The 24326-nt window shown below is 41.4% G+C and overlaps 1 protein-coding gene across 1 annotated transcript; it reads right to left on the bottom strand.

The window, feature by feature from the left end:
- Positions 1-438: 438 nt before the first annotated feature.
- On the bottom strand, positions 439-22772 carry LMNB1 (lamin B1). Its single transcript, XM_050329908.1, has 11 exons — positions 22350-22772; positions 13984-14140; positions 13183-13308; positions 11970-12140; positions 10461-10586; positions 6982-7202; positions 5524-5749; positions 3603-3707; positions 3082-3201; positions 2245-2355; positions 439-1159 (listed from the first exon to the last, which is right to left on the bottom strand). The coding sequence occupies exons 1-11, from the start codon at positions 22703-22705 to the stop codon at positions 1118-1120; spliced, it is 1761 nt and encodes a 586-aa protein (XP_050185865.1). The 5' UTR covers positions 22706-22772; the 3' UTR covers positions 439-1117.
- Positions 22773-24326: the final 1554 nt, after the last annotated feature.

Raw genomic sequence — 24326 nt, 5'->3', positions numbered from 1 at the left:
AGCCGTAAAGTTTGCTATGAGACTAATTCTAGACAAAAAGTCCAATCAACTTCAGAAATTCTGGCCACGCATTCAAAAATACATCAGACTATATCAAAGATAACTATTTACAGTCCTTTCAAATTTTTCTTTATGTTACTGTTATGTTTGTTTAACCTGCTCAGCTTGTATGATGTAATAAAAACCAGTCCAGTAAGAATCAACCTGTAAGCAAAGACAAAGCATGGATAGTTATGCAACAGATCTATATTCAAGCCCTAAAGAATTAATTTTCCAAATTTGAAGTAAAGCTACTTATTATTCAGAAGAAATCTATTTAACTCAGAAGACACTGTTCAGTTTACATGGATGTTTCTTTTGCTTCAAAGCCTAGCAGTTTCAAATATTCAAGAGTCATTCAACTTTTATCAGTTCTAGAAAGAAACAAATTTCAAAAACTTAACAGCAACTTGAACAGAGATACTTTATTAAAAGTTTTTTAACATCAGAATAATGTAAAAAGGACAGAAAAAACTTTCAACATTGACAAAATTTAAACTGTTTCCCATACAAATGTAGACTAAACCCCTAGGGACTTGGTCTCATTCCTAAAAATTGTAAACAAGTAAGGCAATCCATATTAAAAGAGCCTTCTATTTGTTAAATAAACACACGGGGAAATTTAAGCTGGTAACACTATCTTAACAACACAACTACAAGGTGTAACATGAATCCTCCTGCAGAATAAGCACTCTAAACCAATCCCCAACAGCACCTAAATACGAAGAGGTCAATAATGACTAGTCTAGAGTGGTGTAATCTAATAAAATCGATCCCCAAAACACACTGGAATATTTCTATTCCAGCAAGGTTTCAATAAAAAGAGACTGGCATATAAATCTGGGAGACAGGAACAGTAATTTCCAAACAGCACATCTGTTTGGAGTCAACAATTCACATCCTGCGAGGAAGTCAAGATACTTCTACAAACCTTCCTTTTTTTCAGTGGCAAAGGAAATTAAGGCCATCAAACTCGCAGCTTCAAAATTCACAGACAGAAAACAATGTTGTGCTTCTGAGAAGGCTCTGTTCTGTAGGCAAGGATTACTCTGACTGGAGGAACCTGGATGACTGGCAGTTACATAACCAGACAGTTTCTGCTGGATGCCCGTTGCTCTGCCTGTGGTGAACAGAGAAAATCATCCTGGATTACAAAAAAAAATAATCCAGCAGTAAAAGATTTCGCTACTCAAAATAATATACTGTATGTTTTTAATATATTAAATTATTAGCCTGGCATGCGATAAACAAGGGTCAGTATGCAAAGCTGTACAAACTGTTATTCCCCAGAAGTAAAAGAATGTTAGATATCCTTTCCTATGAGAGGTATTGGAGGACAGGTATTAGAAAAACAAATAATTGCCATATTTGGATCTCGAGTCAAAAAGCATCACTGAGTTTAGAGGTGGTCAATATAGCAGGGAGAATATACAAGTGCCTTATGAGTTTTTATCTAAAGAAATCTAGCCTTTCTATAATGTTGTTTAAGTAAAGCTACTAAAACACACACTGCAGGAGAACTACACAATCACAGAAACCACATGAGCAGGTGGATGTGCTTCAGTACTTCTGTACAACTGCAATAAAAACCTGACTATTTTACATTCCACAAAGCTGTGATTCAGGTATAGGCCAAAATTCATTGTTGCCAAAAAAACATGATTCTTAACATTTTTTGTATGTTTACACATACACATCCCTTCAGAGTTGCCTTTTTTTCAGCATGCAATGGACATTTTCTCTTATAGTGTATTTAAATCTCCAGTTTTCTCTATCAGAGAAAATATGTAAACAGAAGACACTAACATAATCTTCTCTATCAGGGAAAAAGAAATTTTAAATTCTCAAAACTTTGCATAAATTTAGGTCTACCTGCTTAAGCCAAACTTTACCATAAACAACTGGCATGGGGGAAATCTTACCAGGAACAGAGTTCAAGAAGGAAAAAAAAAAAATCCCCGTATCTTCAAATCTTCCAAACTTGTTTTAAGAAAAATCTTCTCTCCAAAGGAATACATTAAGTAAAATTTTTGCACTGATTTCAATAGTACAGTTCCATGCTTTCATTAATTACTGCTAACAGAAAACCCGAAAATAAAAAACCCCACCCACACATAATAATTTTTATGATTTTTTTTAAGACTTCATGATTTGTATCTCCCATTTTTTCAACCTAAATAACCTTGGTAACCCAAGACAAGATACCTGCTGGTGGGAAAGTTCTTCTTCTTCCTCCAGAGGTTCAACTCCTTCTAATTCCTCATCTTCCCCTTCACGTGCTGTTGTTTTGAAGACAGTGCTTCTTTGAGCAACCTCCTGCAACAGAATTTTAAGATTTGACGCCTCCACAATCTGGTGCTCATCTACTCAGACTTTGAGAAAGTGCCAGCTGTTGGGAAAATTACTTGTACTCCCTCGTCTACATACTTTTTAGATATAGCTGTGCATAAACAGCATTCCTAACAGTTTGATTTTAAATCTCTTCATGATTAAAAAAGTCTTTTTCTAACAAAACACTCATCAAGTTCTTACAAAATCTGCTTTCTTTCATGTGTGTATTTAAATATTCTTTTAATTGTAGTATGTCATAGTAACTGTCTTAGCCAAAGCTTTAAATCCCACCTTACTAGAATTAATTCCTCATTGCTTACAGTGAATTTCACTGTACCATTCCTCATAAAGAGTTTTAAGGAAAACTAATTTAAAAACCCAAATCACTGAGGAGTTCACTAAAACCTTTTCTTTTCAAAGTGTATTCCAAGGCACTGCCCAACTCCTGGCATAAGGGCAGTATCTGAACAAGTAATTCTACTGCTTGCACTCAATATAGAGAAAAAACAAAAACACACACTTAATAAACTGCAGTTTAAGACAGTCAGAGGTAAAGTGTGCTTGTCCGGAAAGCAAAAGGAGAAAATTTTACTAAACACTCCAGTGCATTCCTTTGTGAAGTCCTAACAATGGTTCCACCTTGTATTTGTATTATTTGTAGGTGATGGCACCACAGAAAGACAAGTTTAAACACATCTTAGGTGACCTTACCTCTCCCTGAGAATTCTTCAGTACAACTTTCACATCTTCACCAGTACCCCAGGAATTCTGGTTCTTCCAGATGAGGTCAGTGGGAGGGCTTGCAGTGACTCCAGCATTTGCAGCCCAGATCTGTTAACAGAAGTCACACACAAATGTTGTTTGCTAGTCCCAAGTTATTTACCGAGTTAATATATTTTCATTTAAGTGACACTTGTGAATCTTTCAGTCAAGGAAGCACAGGCATCTGCTTACATACTTCGAAAGTTTCTTACAATAAAGCACGTTTTTTAATGCAGAGACTTTTGAATATGTAAATGTGCCTCTATATGGTGAAAATTATTGTTCCATGTAGAAAGCAATTTTCTGAAAAACATGGCTCAGTATCAACTGTCCCAGTAACTGACATAACCAATGCACAATACAGATACAGGTGATTATTTTCTGAACATGTACACAAAAGTTGTGTCTTACTGACACACAAGTTGGCCTGAAGTCCATTTCAACTGAGCGGCTGAAGCTTGAGAACTTACTGTAACAGTTTGGCCTGCCTTTAGTACATATCTTGAGGTATATCTGTAAGTAGCAGAAGTGTCTCCAATTTTTTGGATCATCTCCCAGCCTCCCATAGGTTGATCCTAAGAAAAGAGACAAAAAACCCCAAATATTCCATTGGCATTCATTTATGCATGTAGGGTGGTTTATCTCTAAGGCTTTGACACATAAAATTTCCAGTAAAATGTTTCTTACCTTCAGCATGAAATTAGAATCATTTCACTCAAATTTATCTTACCTCTCATTTGAAGCTAAAGCTTAATACCTTCCTGTTTTTCAGTTCTGATGTTATATTAATTAATGTTTATGATTTGCATCAGTTTTGTTATCACTTTGGCTAGAAAAATACAAATTAATATAACAGCCATTAAATATTAAAATCCCCCTAAAAATACAGAATACACTTTTTAAGCACAGAACGTCAAGCAGGCTTTTTAGAAAAAAAAAAATATTCTTGTTAGTATTCTTAAAATGTTTCCACATATACACACCTGCCACCATATAGTCCTTTCCAAGACCCATTGCAATTTTTTCAATTATTTTTTCCTATCAACTACTTGAAGAGCAATAGCAAAACATATCTAAGTCATTATTACAGACTTCTTGACTACTTCAAAACAAGAATAGGTAATTTTTTTATTCTCCCACCAACAGAGAGTTTCTGATCATTTGACAGTTGCCACTGGACTCCAATTTAAGATCATCTAAAATAATCTTATTCATCTTTATGGATGCTGACATTCAGCTGGTCATTGCAACAAAACATACTCTACTTACAGGAATTTATATATATATAAATAGAGAAAAGGTGTATAAACTGTCAAACACTTGTGAGGATTTCCCAAGCATAGCTTGTTACACTGCACCACAGGTAGTTGCTAGACCCCTAGCAAACTGCTAAAATCATGAACCACTGGTAACAAAACTGGCAGTCCTTTACTGAAACAGAAAATGTGTAGTTAAAAAAAAGATGGGGGAAGAAATCTGTGTGGTAAACAAGTGTGTGTATGTCGCAGGGGGGGAATACAAGCTTAGAAAAGTCAGGAAAAAAATGCAGGTTCTGATTCACTGGAAGTAGTTTTTGACTTGCCTGAATTGAATCACAAACACTAAACTGTCTAGACCCAGACAGTTGTCAAGGTTTTCTTGCATTCACCAAATGAAGTCATCACTCTCAGCCAAGACCCCAGGAAGGAGATGATGGCAGGGGGGCAGAAGTAATGTCAGAGAGGCAAAGGGGAAAATACACGAATGTAACAGGATCATTTTGAGGGCAACATAAGGAAAAGTCGTGATCCTTATTTACCAAAGGGTTCTTTCATTTGAGTGGATATGTGTAATCCCCCAATACAAACTCCAAACTATTCACAAAATCAAATAATCTCAGTAGTCACTACAACTGAGGTGGTTTTGGCATGGGAACTGAGGCCTCCTAAAAACTGTGGATATAGCCATGGAAGAAAGAAAACTGCAAATCAGAAAAGTTATATGCAGATACAAAGGACATTGGCAATTAATTTCTTTTGCATTTGTATGTATTTCTTTAGGGGCTTTTTAAGGCAGAGAAACTGCCTAAAAGGCTTCTAAAGCAGCCTGATGTCTGCTTGAAGTATTTCCTGTCAGTAACAGTGCTGTCTGTAAATATTTACTGCCAGACCACCTGCAAGGCATTACTCTGAAGAGTGATGTAACACTCTGGTAGGTGGGCAACTTAGCAATAAAACAAAAGCATTTTAAATCATTGGGAAGAAGTCATCATCAGTCCAGAATACTGAGTGAAATCTTATTTTGAGACACACTAGCTCCTTAGTGCCAGTAAATTAAGATGAAGCCCAAGAGCTGAAAGGGTTCTGAGGATGCCCTTCCACCTCCACTCCTGATAAATGTGCATTTTCCAACCTGGTCAGAGGTGTTCTTCAAACGGATGAATTTTCCGTCAACATCTATCTCCTCAATGGACACATTCCCAGTAGCAGAAGCTGAGTGGGAAATGGTAACACTGCTGCTTGCTTCAGACTCCTCCACATCAATCCTCTTCCTCTTCCCTCCGGCTGTTCGGACACTGCGGCTCGACGAAGCCCTGGAAACCGTCACCCGGGAGGATGGGCTTGGGGTGAGTTTCAACCTGTATTGAAGAAAGGGAAAAGAGAGGCACACATCATATCAGCCTGGAGAAAAGGAGGCTTGGGGCAGGGGGGACCTTCTTACTCTCTAAAACTAACTCCCTGACAGGAGGTTGAGGTGAGGTGGGTGTTGGCCCCTTCTCCCAGGTTATAAGGGACAGGGTGAGAGGAAATAGCTAAAATTGTACCAGGAGAGATTTAGATTGGATATTAGGAAAAATTTCTTCACTGAAAGGGTGGACAGGCTTTGCCAAGGGAAGTGGTGGAACCACCATCCCTGGAAGTGCTGAAAACACATGTGGATGTGGCACTTTGGGACACATTGATCTTAGCAGTGGTGGGTTAGCAGCTCAACTCAATACTAGAGGTCTTTTCCTGCCTTAGCAATTCCATAATTCTCCAATCACACTTTGGTGTTACTTTCCCCACCATTTTTTATAAACTTTCCTCCATCTCCTTCCCATAGAATTATACAGCAATATAGTAAATAAAGCATCTTACATGAATAAATGAAGCCTGAAGTGCTTTCTGAAGACTTGAATAAAATGCTGTCAAACAACTGATTAATGTTCCTGCAGCATGGAACAGTGATGGACTACTACGTTAAGATCACAAAGGTATCTCTATGCATTTGTTAAAGACCAAAAAAAAAAAACCCCAAAAACCTAGGGAGACAAGCCACTGTAGGAAGTTTAGGCAAAAAGCCAGATGGCACAAAAGCTGTTTCATCTCCACATTTTAGAATAGAGTCAGCCTTGCCCAGCTCAGAATACAGTGAAGTATCAAACTATTTTAAATGACAGCTGTGACATCAAGTGAAAATTCTCAGATGTGGAAAAATGCAGCTAAGTGATAAACTGGACAATCATCATGGCCATTACTTCATTAAAGTTATTCTATACTTAAGAGAAATTTGGCTAACAATTAATTAACCCTGTAATAATTTTAAAAAATAATATTAACCATGGTACTAAACAAGCTGTACAAATGACAGTTAAGGTTCAGCATGGGTGATGTAATTAATTTAAAAAATGCTGTTTGTTGCCCTGAGAGCTGTTGGTCTGATACCCAGAGACTCACAGTGACTTAGAACTAAGTTTGTCAGAGAGAAGGGGGTAAAAACAGTGCCCTGGAAACTGTGGTCAAGCACCAGTATGAACTGCCTTTTAACAGAGAAAGAGACAAGAAAGGGGAGCACAGGGATACCATCATTTGTTGCTACATTCTTTAGTACCTCTCCTCTTCACCCTCCAGCAATTTCCGGTATGCACTGATTTCCATGTCAAGTGCCAGTTTAACATCCAGAAGTTGTTGGTAGTCACACAGTTGTTCCTGCATGACATTTCTGATCTCAGCAATTTCCTTCTCTTTCTCAATCAGCAGTTTGCGGGCATTTTCCTGTTCCTTTGTCAAGCTGTTCTCAAGCTCTTGTGCTCTGTCTTGCCATGCTCTAGACTGGAAAAGCATTGGAAACACATCAGTGGTGCAAAAGAAATCTCATCCAAACCCTCATGTGCTCTGCTATTCAGGCAACATGGATTACAGAATGCAAAGTTGCACATCCTCTCCCACTTCTGAATTCAAACTCACCCATATTCAACTTCCTGTTTTCCACTCCACCTACTACAAACATAACACCTCAAGTTCCAATGAAACTTAGAATATACTTCGAAATACAACTGTGCTCCATTTTGCTGAAATCTGAAAGTATGCTACCACACCTGGATTTACTCATGAAAGAAAAACTGAGCTGAAGAGTTAAACTGTTTAAGGGGTGCTGGGCAGGACACAGAATCATAGTCTTAAACTGTGCCAGGGCAGATTTAGGTTGGGCATTAGGAGGAACTTCTTCAGAGAAAGAAAAGGGTGATTAGACATTGGCATGGGCTGCCCAGGGAGCTGGTGGAGTCACTGTCCCTGGAGGTGTTTAAGGACATGGTCTGGTTGACATGGTGGTGTTCAGTCACACTTTCGACTCAATCCAAAAGATCTTTTCCAGTCTAATTGGATCCATGATTAAAGTTCAGTTCACTTCAGACCCTGTAGTAATTGCTCTTTAGCTTTCAGATGTCTGCTCCCTGCCTCAGTTTACTGCTTCCAATTCCAATTCTGGGAGGGAGGTGCCACTAAAGAGGAGTTATTGTCCACAGAAAGCCTGTCTGCCCATTGTCAAGGTACAGTGATAAACATTCCTTATTTGTTTATGATCAGAAAGCTAACTTGCTACATCAAAAATCCCTTCAAGACAGCAAAACCTTATTTGTACGCACTGAATGGAATGCTTATCAAAGAAAGGCCAAGTAATGACAGATTTAAGGTTTACTTCCCTATGCATGCTTTCTTCTGTTTGATATTCTCTTCAGATTTTTTTAATTTAAACTACAGACACAGGAACCAATGCCCCACAATCACTAAGTTGTTGGCAATTGCTATGCAAGAACTCTACTTAGGAAGTCATCTCAATCCACAGACAGTGAGAACAGGTACTCTACAAGTCTGAGGCAGAGGACCAGTGTAACTGGTTGTTAAGAGTCAGATAAGGAATTTAATAAATGTCACATGGAACATCACAGTAGAAACTACCTCAGAGCTCAGCACTGGCAAATCAAACCAGACCAGCATCAGTGCTAAGAGTTTTCTTCCAACAAAACCAAACTAAAGTTTGTGCCAGGAAAATGAAACCCAGTACTGTACTGGTTGACATCACTGATCTACAAAACAACAAAAGACCCCAACACACAACCAAAAAACCCCAACACACAACCAAAAAACCCCAACACACAACCAAAAAACCCCAACACACAACCAAAAAACCCCAACACACAACCAAAAAACCCCAACACACAACCAAAAAACCCCAACACACAACCAAAAAACCCCAACACACAACCAAAAAACCCCACAAACAAAAAAATCCCAAAAAGCCCCCCACAAACAACCCCCCCCACACAAACAAAAAAACCCCCCCACAAACAAACCCCCAGACCAAGCCCCCAGGCCAAGACCCCCAAACCGAGATCTCCACGCAGAACAAAGCCCCCAAACAACAACCCCCAGACAACAAGCCCCCTAGAACAACAAAGCCCCCAAGCATCAAGGCCCCCAAACGTCAAGACCCCAGACATCAAGCGCCCCCCAGACAACAAGGCCCCCAGACAACAAAGACGCCCCCCACAAACAACAAAACCCACCCACAAACAACAAACCCCTCCAACAACAAAACCCCCCAAACAACAAACCCCCAAACAACAAAACCCCCAAACAACAAAACCCCCAAACAACAAAACCCCCAAACAACAAACTCCCCCAAACAACAAAACCCCCAAACAAACAACAAACCCCCCTAGCAACAACCCCCCACAAACAACAACACTCCCAAACAACAACACCCCCAAACAACAAACCCCCCAAACAACAAAACCCCAGCAAACAAAAAAAAACCACCACAGGAAAGTGTTTCTTTGGTGGAAAATCAGTCAACGTGACAGAGGTTGATTTTGAGAGCCTTGAAGTTACCTCTGCAAATTCAGAAGTTCCCTGAATGTAGCTTTTACTCCCAAAATAACGGAACACAGGTAACTAACTAAAAAAAACCAAACCCGACTGAACCACCAAATGACGACATTAATCTAAATGCAGAAATAAGATTTAAGTGGCCAAAACTTTCAACCTGATTCCTCTGTAACCTCAAGCACATTCATTACATCACCTGATCTTTTCCAGAGAGTAACTTGACTATACAACAGGAAAACTGGGAAGACTCATACTAGTACCTGTGAACTTATTTGGAACATTATGAAAAAACGTCTCCTGAATTTATATTTTTCAGCTGAAATACACAGAATTTTGATGTCCTACTAGAGTCCACTGGACAGGAGGAATACAATTCAAAATGTATCACAGAAAGGATCAAAGACAATTCATATTCTTCCAAAAAAGAAGTTTTGTTGCATTTTCAAACGATTAGTAAGTTACAAAAGCTCACTTCAGAACAAACTCTTAATACTTCTAATAGTATCCTTACCCTATTACTCCAAGCAAGGAAATACTGAATATATGACATTGTGTCATACATCTTTGGGTGTGATTGATGTCTTCTGTGATCTAAATATAACTAGTTTCTGCTCAAGACCCTGCTCTACAAATGTTCAAGTACAGTTATTTGATGTATTTAGTCTTGTATTTCATTCTCATCCTGGTAAGATCCCTTCATGGTTCTTTTTTTTTGGGTGGTTGTTGTTGTTGGTTGGTTGGTTGGGGTTTTTTGTATTTTTTCAGAGGTCTAGATTCAAATAGAGTCTAGAATGAAAAGAGACACTGAATAGAGACTGTATATTCCAGTTCTGGTTTTGAAAGTTGCTTTGTGGAATTCTACACTAGGCTGTCCAGTTACTACAGAATTAAATTGCTTAGAATGTCAAGAACTTTTAACACAGAGCTCTCTTGTCTAAAACTGCCCCATCTATCCACAAAAATTTTCACAAAAGCCAATTAACACCACCATATTTCAAATACTCTGCAGCAGAATACTGCACTGGAGAAAAATCAAGTTTGTCAAAGGAGACATTAAGGAATTTGAAAAAGTACAGAACAGAAAACAAATTCAAGTCATGATACTGAACATACTTATAAGTTAAGTGAAAGAAAGTTCTTTAATAAAAAAAAACAACAACGGTAATTAGCAGGACTGGAGAGTCACAAGCATCTTGTTACCTCCTTCTGAAGGCTGGTGATGTGGGAAGACAGACCCTCAATTCGCAATTGACTTTCATTCAGTTGTTCTCTGATTGTGTTGGCTGCGGAGCTGTTCATCTCTGAGGACAGTCTGGCACTCTCCAGCTGCAGTAGAACAGGTTAAGACATCACTTTCAAAGCAGCTTTTGCTAAAAGGAAGATGAATCACTCAAAACCACACATGCAAAGCTAAAGCCACAAAGTTCCTCTGTGCCGTTCTAACACAGTGAGACATCTCTTTCTTCAGCTTAAATATGGTGTGGCCCCACCTGAAATCACAGTCCTTTGAATATTTATGCTAGGATTAAGACCTTGAAAGTTTCCCTCATAGACACTGCTGAAGTTGGACTACTACTAAGTTCAGTTTTCCTGGTGGCAAATGTTTATTTAATCACTGTAGCACTGGTTTTGAGTGTGTTTAACAAGAAGTCAAACTGAAATTAATAATTCTCTTAAAACAAGCAAACTTCTTAATTTTCAGCCAACATAAGCAAATTCATTATGTGTCTTTACACTATAGCACCAGTGCCATAAGCCACTACTGCTTCACTCAATCACAACTTCAATCTCAAATAATTTTTCTTTTTAAAAATAACTACCTCATTCCTGCAGAACACTTCCACATACACTTGAGCTGCACCACAGACTTATTACTGGACTTGTTGATGATGCACTGGAATCTAGAATTTATTTTTTAACAGGAGTCCAAAAATACAGAAACAATATACCCAAGGAGAGAGATCAAGAGAGCCTTCATTATAAGAGGTTGTACTTTTGGCTAGATCTTATTTTAAATTATCTTTTCCAAGTCAGACAGAAGCCCTAAAGATAAGCAGGTTGAAAAGACTGAAAACTGCGCTACTAAATTCAGTTTGTATCAACTTTTCTGCTGTCACATCCCACCTTGGTTTTAAAAACACTAACTGCAACAAATATAGCCACAGAAACCAGGTTGAGACATCAGGATGCCTCCTGACATAATTGCGGAATAACAGCAGAGGAAGGAAATGATGAAGTATAATTGATTGCAGCCTGAGTTCACTTTCCTTCTAGAAGAGTGAAAAGCAGAAGTCACTGGGTATGGTAAAACTTCCACATTTTGTACTGGGTCAGAGGACTCTACTCTTGCTGTCTTCTCATTAAGTCCTATTATGAAATAACCTTTATACAAAATATGGGACACCTTATTGATCCTCAAAGTTCAGTATGATACATAACACATGAACTTGAATTCAAAGTAATCCCAGCATTAATCCCTTTTCCCCTCCACAGTTCACTTTCACACCATGCTTCCTACTCTTATATTATGGTACTTCATGAGGACTAACGTGCTCCAAAAGTGAGACATGAAAATGCAAATTCACATTCAAAAGCACAGTAATTTTAAGCCAAGCTCCATAATGAAATACTCTGAAATGCAAGTAATTATGGTACTAAGTAAAACAAAAACAAAGTGCATCAAACAACTGTATGAAAATAAGTTCTCACTTTGGAATGGTAAGTCTGTTCAAGCTCTGCTTTGTACAGCCTCACTTGTGCATCATGGTGCTCTCTTATTTCATGAAGGGCTTGGGCCAGTTTATGCTCATATTCAATCTGACGCCCAGAATCAACCTCAACCAAGCGAGTTTCATGCTTCTTTTTTGTCTCATTGATTTCCTACGAAAACCAGAAAAACAGAGAAACATTCAGTAAACACACGACAAAATTTTCAAAATACTATCTGCTGAGTGGAGAGTAATGCAGGTTTGTGTAATACTCTTGTGGATCAGCACTGGATTAGTCTGACATTGACACTTTTAGTAGAAACATAGGGCCATTTCCCCAGTCTGATCTACACATATAAATAAGCACCTTATTTTGCAACAGCCAGTCACTGAAATAAGAGTTAGGATACCATCAGCATGTAAAGTCACATTTCCTTCTGAGAGTTGTCTGCATTTTCAAACAAATACACCTCAATATGATGAGTTTAGAAATACATCACTCTCTTCTTGAGGTATCTCTTGTGCTTGCACAAGATGTGCAGTTGTGCAATGGAACAGTCACTTTCACTAAACAGCACTTTCCTCATTTATTTGTATGCTTGCCTGCAGTCTCTAGAAAAAAAAGGATTCCAAGAACATGAACAGAGATGAAAATACTACCAGCTAGGAAAAGTGCATAAGGAACAAAAGACAATACAGTTTAGGTACATTCATTACTGCCCTAAGGTTTCTCCTGGAAAGCCTCAAGGACTGTTAGTGAAAGGGTGGCAAGACTAAGTTTTAAAAGACAACTGCTCATCAACTTTTGTTTCCATTATTCAAAAGTATCCTATTAGAAAGGTTTGAAATTAAAAGCATTACAAGTCCACAGCACCTGTTTGAGTGTCCCTCTTCAGTTTATTTCTCAGAGGGATTATGAGAAAAATTACTAACCTACTTTCTCATTACTATGAAAAGACATGTACACTGCATACCAGGGTCAGAATTTAACATGAAGCAACATGATATATGAAGTTATTTTACCACAAGAACCCAGAGTTAACATATTTTTTGTAGAAAAAGGGAGTTAGAAATCTTCCAGCTAGAACAGTGAATTGGAATTCAGACAACTTCCTGAGGTCCTTCCCAATCTAAATTATTTTAGAATCCTAGAATGACCTCCCAATTGTCTTCTCCCTTTTAAAAATGTTAGTTCTTGAGACTAAAGCATTTACCTCCTCATACATATTTTTACGGAATTCCAAATCCTCAGTGAGACTCTGGCAACGGTTTTCAAGATCCACCTTCTGCAAGGTTTCACGTATAAGCTGGTCCTTGACAGCAGCCAAAGAAGCCTCAAGCTTTAAGAAATAAAAGAATCAACACAACAATTACGTAGCAGAACTCACATAACACAGTGACCTCAGCTACCCAGAACTACTGACAACTACATGCTATGGCTGCACTTGACAATCAAATCCCAGTATTTACCCTACTAATGCCTTCCCCCCACAGGCACACACTTTTGCAGTCACTTACAGAAGTGAGTTCTAGATATTTCACATTGGTAACTCGCATTAAAATGCTATTTGTCCATTTTCCCTACAAAACTTCATTTTTAATACATGGCAAATACTAATTTCCTGATCTCCTCAACTCCTCTCTGGGAGTCCTCTCTGGGACAAGACTTTTCTTCCTCCTTGTTCTAAAAGACACCCAGAAGATGGAGAACCACAGGGAGAACCAAAAGGAGGGCAGAGAGAATCACAAACTGATACCTGTCAGTTATTTGTTATCCATCTTTCTGAAGTCACCCTGTCCCTCAAAACACTTCTAAAACATGTCAAGCTTATTTTCAATCTTGACTCGCTTTCCTCCCCATAAGTACCACCCCTTGCCACTTCGGAGTCTACAATTTTAAGAGCACTCTATTCCACCATTCATGTTATTAATAAACTGAACAGTACTGAACTCAGAAGCCTAATCAACACTGCTTCCAGTGCTAATGGTGATAGTTAAAGATTTCATCTTCTCACCTGTCCAACTTGAGTTTTCAACTCTTGAACTTCTCCCTCCAGACTTTTCTTATCACCAAGGGCTGTGGCCAGAGCAGCTTCTTTAGAATTGAGGGCAGCTTCACACTCTCGGAGTTTAGTCTGGACTCCACTTAGGTCAGACTCCTTTTTTGCATAGCTGGAATAAACCAGAGAAAGTGGTAAGAAAGTCTAGAAATGTCCCCAGAGTTGCTTCTGACTAACAAACCAATCCAAATCTCAAACTTGAGACACAAGCAGCAAAAATATTTTGTCTTAGTTTAATTTACTCAAATTTAAATCAACCCCTTAGTTCTGCTTTTCTCACCTGATATAATATTTTGCTTGGGTTGTAGAAAACTAAATATAGAGCAAACTCAAGAGCATCAAGTCCACTAAACATACACAAAAGGGGAAACTGTGTTTTTATCAAAGGCAAAGCTGGCTTTATGAAAAAAAGCACACAAGCTTTTCAAACTACCTTCAAATCAGGTTGTGTCTACACAAGCGGTCAATTTCTCAATGTTTATTCACCCAAACAAATTATTCAAAGAAATCAGACAAGAAAAAATAATGCCACATAAACACAACCCCATGCTCTTCAGACTAAGTCAATATTCCACAAATAGTGCTACAACTGGCTACTATCAAAAATAGGGGAAAAGAATCCCATATTCAGAAATCAAAGTGTTTCTAATCTTTGAGAGCTCAAGGAGCCCTGTTTAAATGTGTAACACAAATTCTCCAACCTCGGAGTTCGTTCTTTTTCTTTCTGGCATATCCACATTTCTCTAGCAAGGGCAGTAGCATAGAGAAGGTCTAGATGTTTATCATCAAACTATGGACATTTTACAGGAATGGACAGATTGAGGCTCAATAATACCACAGGAAGCACTTCATCAGTTCTCACACTTTTCTTTCCAGAAGTGAAAAAAACCCCCACAAAACAACAAAAAACCAAACCAAACAAAAAAATCAAAATAAATTAAAAAAAACCCCACACAAAACCAAACCCCCAAACAAACAGGCACATAAAAGAAAATGAGAATTAACAACATCATTCTGAGAAAATTGGATAAAGATTTTCAAGAGATTCAGAATACACCCACTACTACTCTTAATCACTGAACTGCTTACAGGAAACAACAGAAATATTTCTCAGCAAAACGAGACTAATGAAAAATCAACACAATTTTTAAGAGGAGAGACTCTCAGGTCTAAAAGATGCTTTTACAAGATGACCTGCACTTGACATTGTGCTCAGGAGAGGTGTCTGTACAGTCTTGCACTGCATAAGGATGCAGGGACAGGATCCATGTCTGGACATTTCAGCACCACAGCCACCACATGGCAGGCTTTATGTAACAGACTAACAGCCAGTGCTAACACTGGCTAATCCCGATCCCGAGGGATTAGCACCTGCTCTCCTGCGGGTGTACCCGAGGGACAAGAAGGCTGTGAGAGCCCCACCCCCCCACCCCCCCCCGCAAACACATCCTACTCAAATTTTTCATTCCTGCAGCTCAACTCTCATTCCAGTCCCTTCTCTGGCTTTTCACTTCTCAGATGCACAGCTGGGTCAACAGCTCAGACAAGAGCACAGGATTTAGGTTTTGGACATGTGGGTTCCTACTTCCAGCTCTCTGCATTATGCAGTGAGGCATCTGTCCTGTGTCCCTCCTCTCCCACCCAGGCCTGCTGGAACCTCAGATTGCAGCATAGCAGGAAAAAGAGGGATATAAAAGTGTCTTGCTATGGTATGTCTGTAAAAAAAAATCTCCATCACCTATTAGGAAATAAGAGGGCCCAGAGCAGGCCTTTGCTGTTTGATCACTAATGGGAAAAGCTTGATTTAAAACATGGAAGAGAGGCTCTCCCACAAGACTTCGTGCTGAAACCAAGCCTATCAAGTCAGACCCTGAAACTAGAAAGTGGTAGAGCCATACACAGTGTGCTGCTTCCCATTATCCTAGACTCTGAATTAGGAAGATTCCTCACATATCTTAAAATCACACTTGGGTTTTTAATTTTTTTAAATGCAAATACTTTTCGATGCTTTTACAAGCTGGTAGGCAGCTGAACACATTCTTACCACTGTGTCGGCAGAGAAAAATGATATATAATATGGACTAGCAACAACAACATGATTAAAGCCTGTAATTAAACAGTATCTGTACCACTAAAGAAGGAATTATCAGTTAGATCAACCCTTCCTTGCTTGTTTACAACAAGATTGGCTGTGAAGCCATACTGTAATTTAATGCAACTGAAGCCACAGAAGGAAGTGGGTGGAGAATTAAAATTAAGCACTACTAGTTGTTAGTGTCATGAGTGGTCTAACTGTAAGGCAGCTCATCTGAACACACTCTCAGAAAAAGAAACAAACTGGAGCTCAACACTTCAAACACTGAAAGCCAGATGAAATCTCAGCATCTCAGCAGTGTCATCCCAGCCCTAAAGGGAATACAGGAAAGAAGGGAAAGAAGATCAGAAAAGCCTGTGTGACTTACAAAAACAAACAACTAACGTAAACAGCATATACTTTACCTCTACACCTACTAATTTTCACCAGGAAGAACTTCAGCTTCTTGACAATAGCTAGCTTCTGTCTCCTCAGAAAGCCAACATCTGAATACAACAAATAAAAAAAACCCTCACCTTCCTGTTAACAGTGCTCAGAAATTAGCTTGAACTGAACTCCTTCAAGTAGTTTGAGTCATAAAAGGAAAATAAAAGCAAAGAAATAATTGTTGACTTGCATCTTCTTCAAAGCAGCAGCTTGGTTTTCTTTCTTTGACTTCAAAGTGTGTGGATCTTCTTATCTGTGGAATTGTTTACAGCAACCTAGAATTTCCTGTGATCTCAGGCCACACAGAAAAAGAAAAAAATAATTTTCTCCCAGTTTAATAAGTTGAATTGACCTTCTGGAGCCAGACAAACCACACCGCTAATGCAAAGTAAGCAGTCAGTACCCAGATTTCAGGAGGTACAATTCAAAGGCCCTTCGAAACTGACCAAGTGCAGAATGCCACCATGGTAAAGCAAAATTTTCTCACCTCCCACACCCACCACTCATTTCTGCCAGTACTCACAGAATCAGATCACAGTTAAGCATTACCAACGTTAATCAAACCCTCCTTGAAAAACACTGTTTTACAGCCAAGACACAGATACTCAAGTGCTGAAATTCTTGATAATGCAGCCTACACTTACATCCATATAAAATGACATGTATTGCACAGTGGGCTGTTTTTCCACTCCAGTTGTAGAGAAATAATAAAAGTAGAAGTTTTCTGTATTTTTCCCCTATGGCAGACAAAACAGTAAGTCTATGTTTTTCAAGGAAGTGATTTAAAATAACATAAAAAACATTTGTCTAAGAGCATTCAAGTTTTTGTATAGTATAGAGATCAAAATGAAAATAAGAGTAATTGGACAAGCAGTGATCTATGTGAATCCCACTACTCTAAACAGTTATCTAAGCACAACCTATACACATGCAGCACAAACGTTATGAAGTTACTGCCCAGTGCCATGTTATGGTTACAGGTCCACATATTTGAGACCAAATATTTATGTCCTACACTGAATGGAAGACATGTTTAATTAAGAATATTACATTTCAGTGGCTCAAATTACAGTGCAACAAGTTAATCACTCTATTCCCCTACTCCTTAGTCCTTCGCGTGTTCTTTGGTACGCATCAAAACAGATTTCAGATTAAAGCTCCATAGTTCTGCAGGCTCCAATCTTTGCCTCACTTTCCAAGATCACCCACAATAATGAAAATACACTTCAAAAGAAATTTTAAGTCACCTTCCTTAAAACAGTTCCTCTAGCTCATTACAGCATACCACACATGCACCATGGAAATCCCTGGAACAGGTGCACCTTTGCCTGCACTAACATAACACAGTTCTGTGTAGTTGCTCAGGATAGCAGCTGCAATGTGCCACACTTGCACAGTAATTCAAGCCACAGGCTGAGAGGAAGCTATTACTGGTGTTTATTTTACTACCTAATCCCAATGCAAAAATGTATTTCAGAATGTAGTTGAGAAGGAAGATCAACTGAAGACACACAGCAAGATAGACAGATAATGTCTTTAATATTTAAAATTAATAGTACTGTGTCACAATTACATTTGCTTTAAACACTTGTACTCTACAAAACACCTGAAGATAATAAAGGAAGATTATTTCCTTTACCAACATCTTCAGTGAAACACAATTTCCTTCAAAGTTACTTTTATCACACCATCTCTTCTTACAGAAGGGCAGATGCACTTCATCACTGGAAAACTGCCACAGTGAAATCTCAGCCTGCCCAAGACAAACGTAAACAAAGGGTTTCCTAAATGAACTCAATGTTAACACCAGCTTATGCTTCCTAAACAATGTGATTTCCTCACATGACAAATCAGAATAGAGACACATCCAGCCAGGGATTTCAATTTTGCTAAGTCCCCATAATGAACATTCTTGGAAGTAATTTCCACCAATGGAAAACCAGCCTGAAACTTGACCCCATAAGCAGACCAAATAACACAACAGCTAACAGGCAGCCTGACTTTCTCAATTGCCCTTATTCAACATGAATAGGTAACACAGCTGTGTCAAACTTCACAATGTAAACTCTTGTCAAGTTAATTGCTCAAGTTACACATCAGAATTTATCCTCCACCATTCTGGCCCTACAGTTCTCCCTGGTTTGCAGTTGCCGTACATCATTAAAGCACTTCCACTCAAAAGCAGAAGCTTTATCCAGCCTGTTGGATGTTGGAATGATGGAGCAATTGGGAGTTTTACTCCTGCATCTGCTGGTTAAAGGATGACATTATGACTTGCCTAAGGATCATGTATTTCATTGCTCTGCATGCATTGTATATTTAGCCCTTTTCTCAAGGAAATATGAAATTTTGCAGTAGTGTGAAGTCCCAGCCAAGGTAGTCAACAGGATCACAGTTGGTCTTCCAGCCAGGTTTCTCAACTCAGTGCAATATCCAGTTACACAACACAACATGGATGGTTGCGGAAGCAAGAGCAAGGAGCGTGAAGTTCAAGACCACTTTCAATCACCATTATGAACTTGGGCTGTTGAACTACTGCTGGTGTCTTCCACAGTCCTTGACTGCAGAATAGCGGCAGACACAAATATTTATTTATTTAAAGGAATAAAGTAGAAGGATGTCTTTACAACAGCTTTCACCAATGGCAAAGCATACAGTACAGTCTTGCCTAATCAACAAAGAGAAAATAAACTGAAAATACTGTGAAACTGGTAACTTCTCCCAATACTTTCACAAATTAGGGAGATGAGACCTCCCTCTTCTCCTTCTCCCAAGAGCTATCCAAGAGTTCCATATACCTAAATTCATATTACATCTTTCTTCTCCCACAGTCTTGAGACACAGATTTATTTTCTCTTATCTTTGTTCTACCCATGACAAGCTTCTTTTCACTTTTACGACTATGCATATAATTTCCCCATCCCCACCTCACAACAAAAATAGAGAGATTGTGGGTTTTTTTTCTCCTCCCTTTTCCCCTCTTAGTTCTCCAAGATTTGAAATACCAAGGGAAGCCTTCATATTTATTTTGCTACAGCAGTACCCAATGCATGGCAGGCACTCTAGAAGGAGTGTACACAATAAGCCTGTTATATGTAGCAGGATCAGCTATAGAAACAAATGCAGTTTTTCTTGAGGGATTAAAAATATGAACAGAGAAAGCTTTTGGTACATCACATCATAAATATGGCACTGAAGTCAACAAATCAGAGAAACCAACAAAGAGGTGACGGGGCCTTAAATTTAACTTTTGGAAAGAAAGAACAAGAAAAGTCCTACAGCACTCTGAAAGCAACTAGAAGCTTGGGTCTAGTGCCCTAATGAGGCCAAGAGGCTGAATGATGACTGGGATAAAATAAATGGATCAAGCAATTAAGACAAATGTCGTGCTAACTGCAGATAGCAGAGCTGCACGTGTGTCTGGGGGAACAATAACAACACCTGCAAAAATACTTGAGCAGCACAGGGAGGCCAGATAGACCACAAATCATATTGACCAACTTCAGACAACTCAGTGGGGAATCATCTACACCCCCTCCACAGACCAAAGACATCTTGAGAGTTATTTTTCTACCATTTATCTTCACTGGCTCTCAAGGGAACCAGAGCCATCACTAATCTGAGTCTTATGACATGGGTACCAGGATATCTGACCCACGTGAACAGAGGATGCCAGAAAACTTTTTTTCAAGTGGTTCTGCTAGACCCAAATTACTACATACTCCTATTTAAACTAAAGCCACTGCATACACCTCACTGCAATTACGCTTTCTGAGAGGGCAAGAAAAATTCTGTTGAGAACAAAAATTCTTATCGTACCTTGCAAATGCTTAAAACTAACAGCACTCTCATGTACATCTGTGCTTTAAGAGTATTTTTCATCAGGTTATAATATAACTTTACAGCTTTAAGAAGTCATCAGAGAGTGTGCTCCAGTTCAGGCAAAAAACCTCTTTTGCTCCTTTTTAAGACTTTGTAAATAGAGTTACAGATAAGCTTAGATATCCATCTTAAAAATACTCAAAGATGACATAAAAAAACGCACATCAAACAACACCAAATAGCCACATACAGGTGGAATCCAGTAGCCTTGAACAGCATTAATTGTTTTACCAAACTATTCAGGAGTTGTCCAGGTCTATACTCTGTGCTCTCTGGAGAACAAAAATGACCTTTTCGGCACAAGTATTGATAAGCTGTCAATTACTAAGACTTCACTCTTTAAATTAAAGAGGTTGTAGCCAGAGATATAAGAGCAACCCCCTACCCTTAGGAAGTAATCTTTCCCCCCCAAATATTCCATCACAGGACAAAGTAAAACAGAATACAAAGAATCTCCATGTTTACATTATTAATGGCCTGGTTCCAGCCACAGAAAGGGAATCTACTACAGAGTGCACTAGAGCCCAATCCTCTACATACACTCTTTTGAGAAGCTGACAGAAGACTGTGTCTTCCTCAAAAAAAGTCACAAAGAGACGGAAACTCCTGGCTTGACCTTTGAGTCAAATCACTTTAGCATCCTTCTGCAGCTACACCTGGCTTTCCCTGTCACTGTCAACAATCACTTTGATTTAAGGCCTTCATGGGGCACTGAGAAGTAAGCTCAAGACCAGACTCCTTATGAAAAACTCACAATTTTTTTTTTAAATAACAAGTTAAGAGTCCAAGACATATTGAGGCTGTCTGCAGACACAAGGAAACATCAATATGCTGGCTCACACATGAAATACTTTTTTTATTATGAAAAATCAGGGCTGAGAGCGCATTTAAGAAAATTAGCAGGTTACACAATAGGAGAGGAAGATTAGAAACTCCGGGCTGTTTTTTTCCTTGCAATACTGATAAACCTTGTAATTCCAAGACTAAAGCTACAACGCCAAGTGGGCCTAAAAAGAAATCGAATTTAAGGTGAACAGAAACAAGGGAGAAAAAGAACTAAATCGAGTCAGATGTGTAAGGAGCAAAAACCTGGTGTCGCCAATCAGTTCACTGCAAGAGCAGAGATCCTGGCACTGTGCCACAAAGGTGTAAAACAGGTAGGCAGTCCGGAGGACGTATGGTCACGAAACTGCCTTTTGTGCCATCTGAACAACCAGCAAGACGCACAGGAATTACAGTTCTTCTTTGTTTTCAGCAAGCCCCAGGGATGGAGCAGCCACAGCTTCTCCGGGCAACCCGGAGGGCCTCACCGCCCTCACAGGGGAAAAGTCTTCCCAATATCCAACCTAAACCTGCCCTCCTTCAGCTTAAAGCCATCACCCCTTGTCCTACCACTCCATGCCTGCGTCAGAAGACCCTCTTCAGCCTCTTTTAGGTGCTGGAAGGTGCTCTAAAACTCTCCCTTTTATTGCGGATGACAACCAAAGTGCTCCATCCGATTTTCCAAGCACCAAACCACCCCGGGTAACCCGCTCCAGCGCTTCACCGCCCACACGGCAGCGAATTCCTTCCTAATACCCAACCGAGATCCCCCTGCCTCACTTTACACCCACTCGCGCCCTCCTGCCGGACCCCGGACCCACGTTCGCCCCGGGGATGCTCCGAGGACCCGCCGACCTGCAGCCGGCGGGGGCGGCGCTCCGGGATGGCGCTTCCCGCCGGGGCGGAGCGGCAGCGCTGCCTCTGCCTCATTCATTTCTTCATTCATTCCCAGGCGAGAATTCACCGCGGGATCCGGACCGGGACCTGCCGGTTCCGCGGGCGGCGCGGACTGCCGGTACCCCCGGGAGCTGCCATCCCCATCCCATCTCCATCCCCACATTCCCGGGGTCTCTCGCAGCCCTTCCCCGCTGCCCACCTGCCCTGAAGCTTCTGGTAGTCGGTGCGGATCTTGCCCAGCTCGATCTGCAGCTTGGCGCGCTCCCGCGCCGTGTCGTCCAGCGCCCGCCGCGCGTCCGCCAGCTCCGCCTCGTAGATCGCCTTGAGCCCGGTGACCTCCCGGCCGCGCACCTCTTCCCGCTGGGTCACCTGCAGCTGGAGCGCACTGTTCTCCGTCTCCAGGCTACGCACCTTGTCGATGTACACAGCCAGACGGTCGTTCAGCTGCCGCAGCTCCTCTTTCTCCCGCAGGCGGGACATGCGCGTCGGACTCTGCGGCATCGCTGCGGCGGGGTCGCGGGCCCGCGGAGTGCCGGCTGGGCTGGGGTCGGCCATGGGAGAAGTGCGGCGGGGAGACGACGACGACGACAACGGCGGGGGGGGAGCGGAGAGACGGCTGGAGCCACGGCCGCCACCCCCTCCGGCTACGGCTCCAGGGGCTCGGCGGGCTCCGCGCCGCTCCAATATGGCCGCGCGCCCGCCCCGCCGCGCCGCCCCCCGCCGCGCCCCACGTGACCGCACGCCGGCCTATCGGCGGCCGTCGTCGCCCGCGGGATCAATTCAAAACCCGCCAACGGCCTCCGGGCGCGCCATGAAGGCCACGCCCCCTCCGCCCAGGCCACGCCCACCGTCCACCCGCGCTCCCGCTCCTTGTGCCCGCCCGCGCTCCCGGCCCCTGACAAAGGGACACGGACCCGCCACCGGCACTGCGGGGCCTCTCTGCGTGTCCCCACACTGTCCCTCCGCGACTCCCGCCTGGCCCAGCGCACTCCGGAAAGACCCGCTGGTTTGGCTGTGCGGTTGTAAATCACGTAATAGCGGATTTAATTAGGGTAGAAATGAGCGACCTGTGACCCGACACCACCCTGGCAAACAGACTAGGGCATTGAGTGCCATGTACAGTTTAAACAGCTCCAGGGATGGGGACTCCACTACTTCCCTGGGCAGCCCATTCCAATATTTAATCATCTTTTCTGTGGAGAAATTCTTCCTAATAGCTAACCCAAACCTCCCCTGACACAGCTTATGACTATGGCCCCTTGTCCTGTTCCTTGTTCCCTAGGAGCAGAGCCCAATCCCCATCTGGCTCCCTCCTCCTGTCAGGGAGTTGCAGAGAGCAAGAAGGTCCTTCCTGAGCCTCCTTTTCTCCAGGCTGAGCCCCTCCAGCTCCCTCAGCCGCTCTTGGTGCTCCAGACCCTTCCCCAGCTCCGTTCCCTCCCCTGGACACGCTCCAGCCCCTCAATGTCTCTCTTGTCTGAGGGGCCCAGAACTGTCCCCAGCACTGGAGGTGTGGCCCCAGCAGTCCCAGCACAGGCCGGGCACTGCCCTGGGCCTGTGACACCCCATGGCTGGGACAGCGCAGGGGCCATTGGCCTCTTGCCCACATGGGCTCACCTTCAGCTGTGCATGTTCAGATGCACTCATTTGGTGATGTGGCTACAAATCCCTTATAAACAAGAGATTTTGCTGCACCAGACATTTCTTATCCCAAATTTACTCCTCCCTCACCTGCACTTGCTGTGGTTTAAAAATGATGTCCTGGTCCTCCCTGAGCAGTGTTGGGCTGCCTCAGGGGAGTTCTATACACAGAAATCTCCCAGAGACAGGATGAGAGGACACAGACTTAGCCTGCACCAGGGGTTAGGCTGGACATCAAGAAGAATTTCTTCATGGAAAGGGCTGTTAAGCATTGGAAGGGGCTGCCAGGGAGTTGGGCAAGTCACTGTGCCTGGAGGTGCTTTAAGAAAAGACTGGATGTGGCACTTAGTGCCCTGGTCTGATTTTGGTGGTGATCAGTCAAAGGCTGGACTTGATGACTTCAGAGCTCTTTTCCAACATAATTGATCCTGTGACTCTGTGAGTTTGCTCATTTCAGTATGCAAAACAATTCCCCAGGCTGAGTCAGCCCAAGTTTTGGAGTTGGCCTTTGCATATTCCTTGTCTGGTGTTGGTCTGA

This window comes from Myiozetetes cayanensis, unplaced genomic scaffold (genome assembly GCF_022539395.1).
Source record: "Myiozetetes cayanensis isolate MyiCay16 unplaced genomic scaffold, myiCay2020 scf4, whole genome shotgun sequence".
In the NCBI taxonomy this organism is placed as follows: domain Eukaryota; kingdom Metazoa; phylum Chordata; class Aves; order Passeriformes; family Tyrannidae; genus Myiozetetes; species Myiozetetes cayanensis.
This window is presented reverse-complemented; position numbering and strand designations above follow the sequence as displayed.

Coding starts and splice junctions, on each gene's coding strand:
- LMNB1 (XM_050329908.1), bottom strand. CDS start 22,705: ATGGCCGACCCCAGCCCAGCCGGCACTCCGCGGGCCCGCGACCCCGCC. Junction 12,141..13,182: donor GTAAAAATATGTATGAGGAG/GTAAATGCTTTA, acceptor TGGTTTTCGTAG/GAAATCAATGAGACAAAAAA. Junction 3,708..5,523: donor TGAAGAACACCTCTGACCAG/GTTGGAAAATGC, acceptor CTCTTTTCTTAG/GATCAACCTATGGGAGGCTG.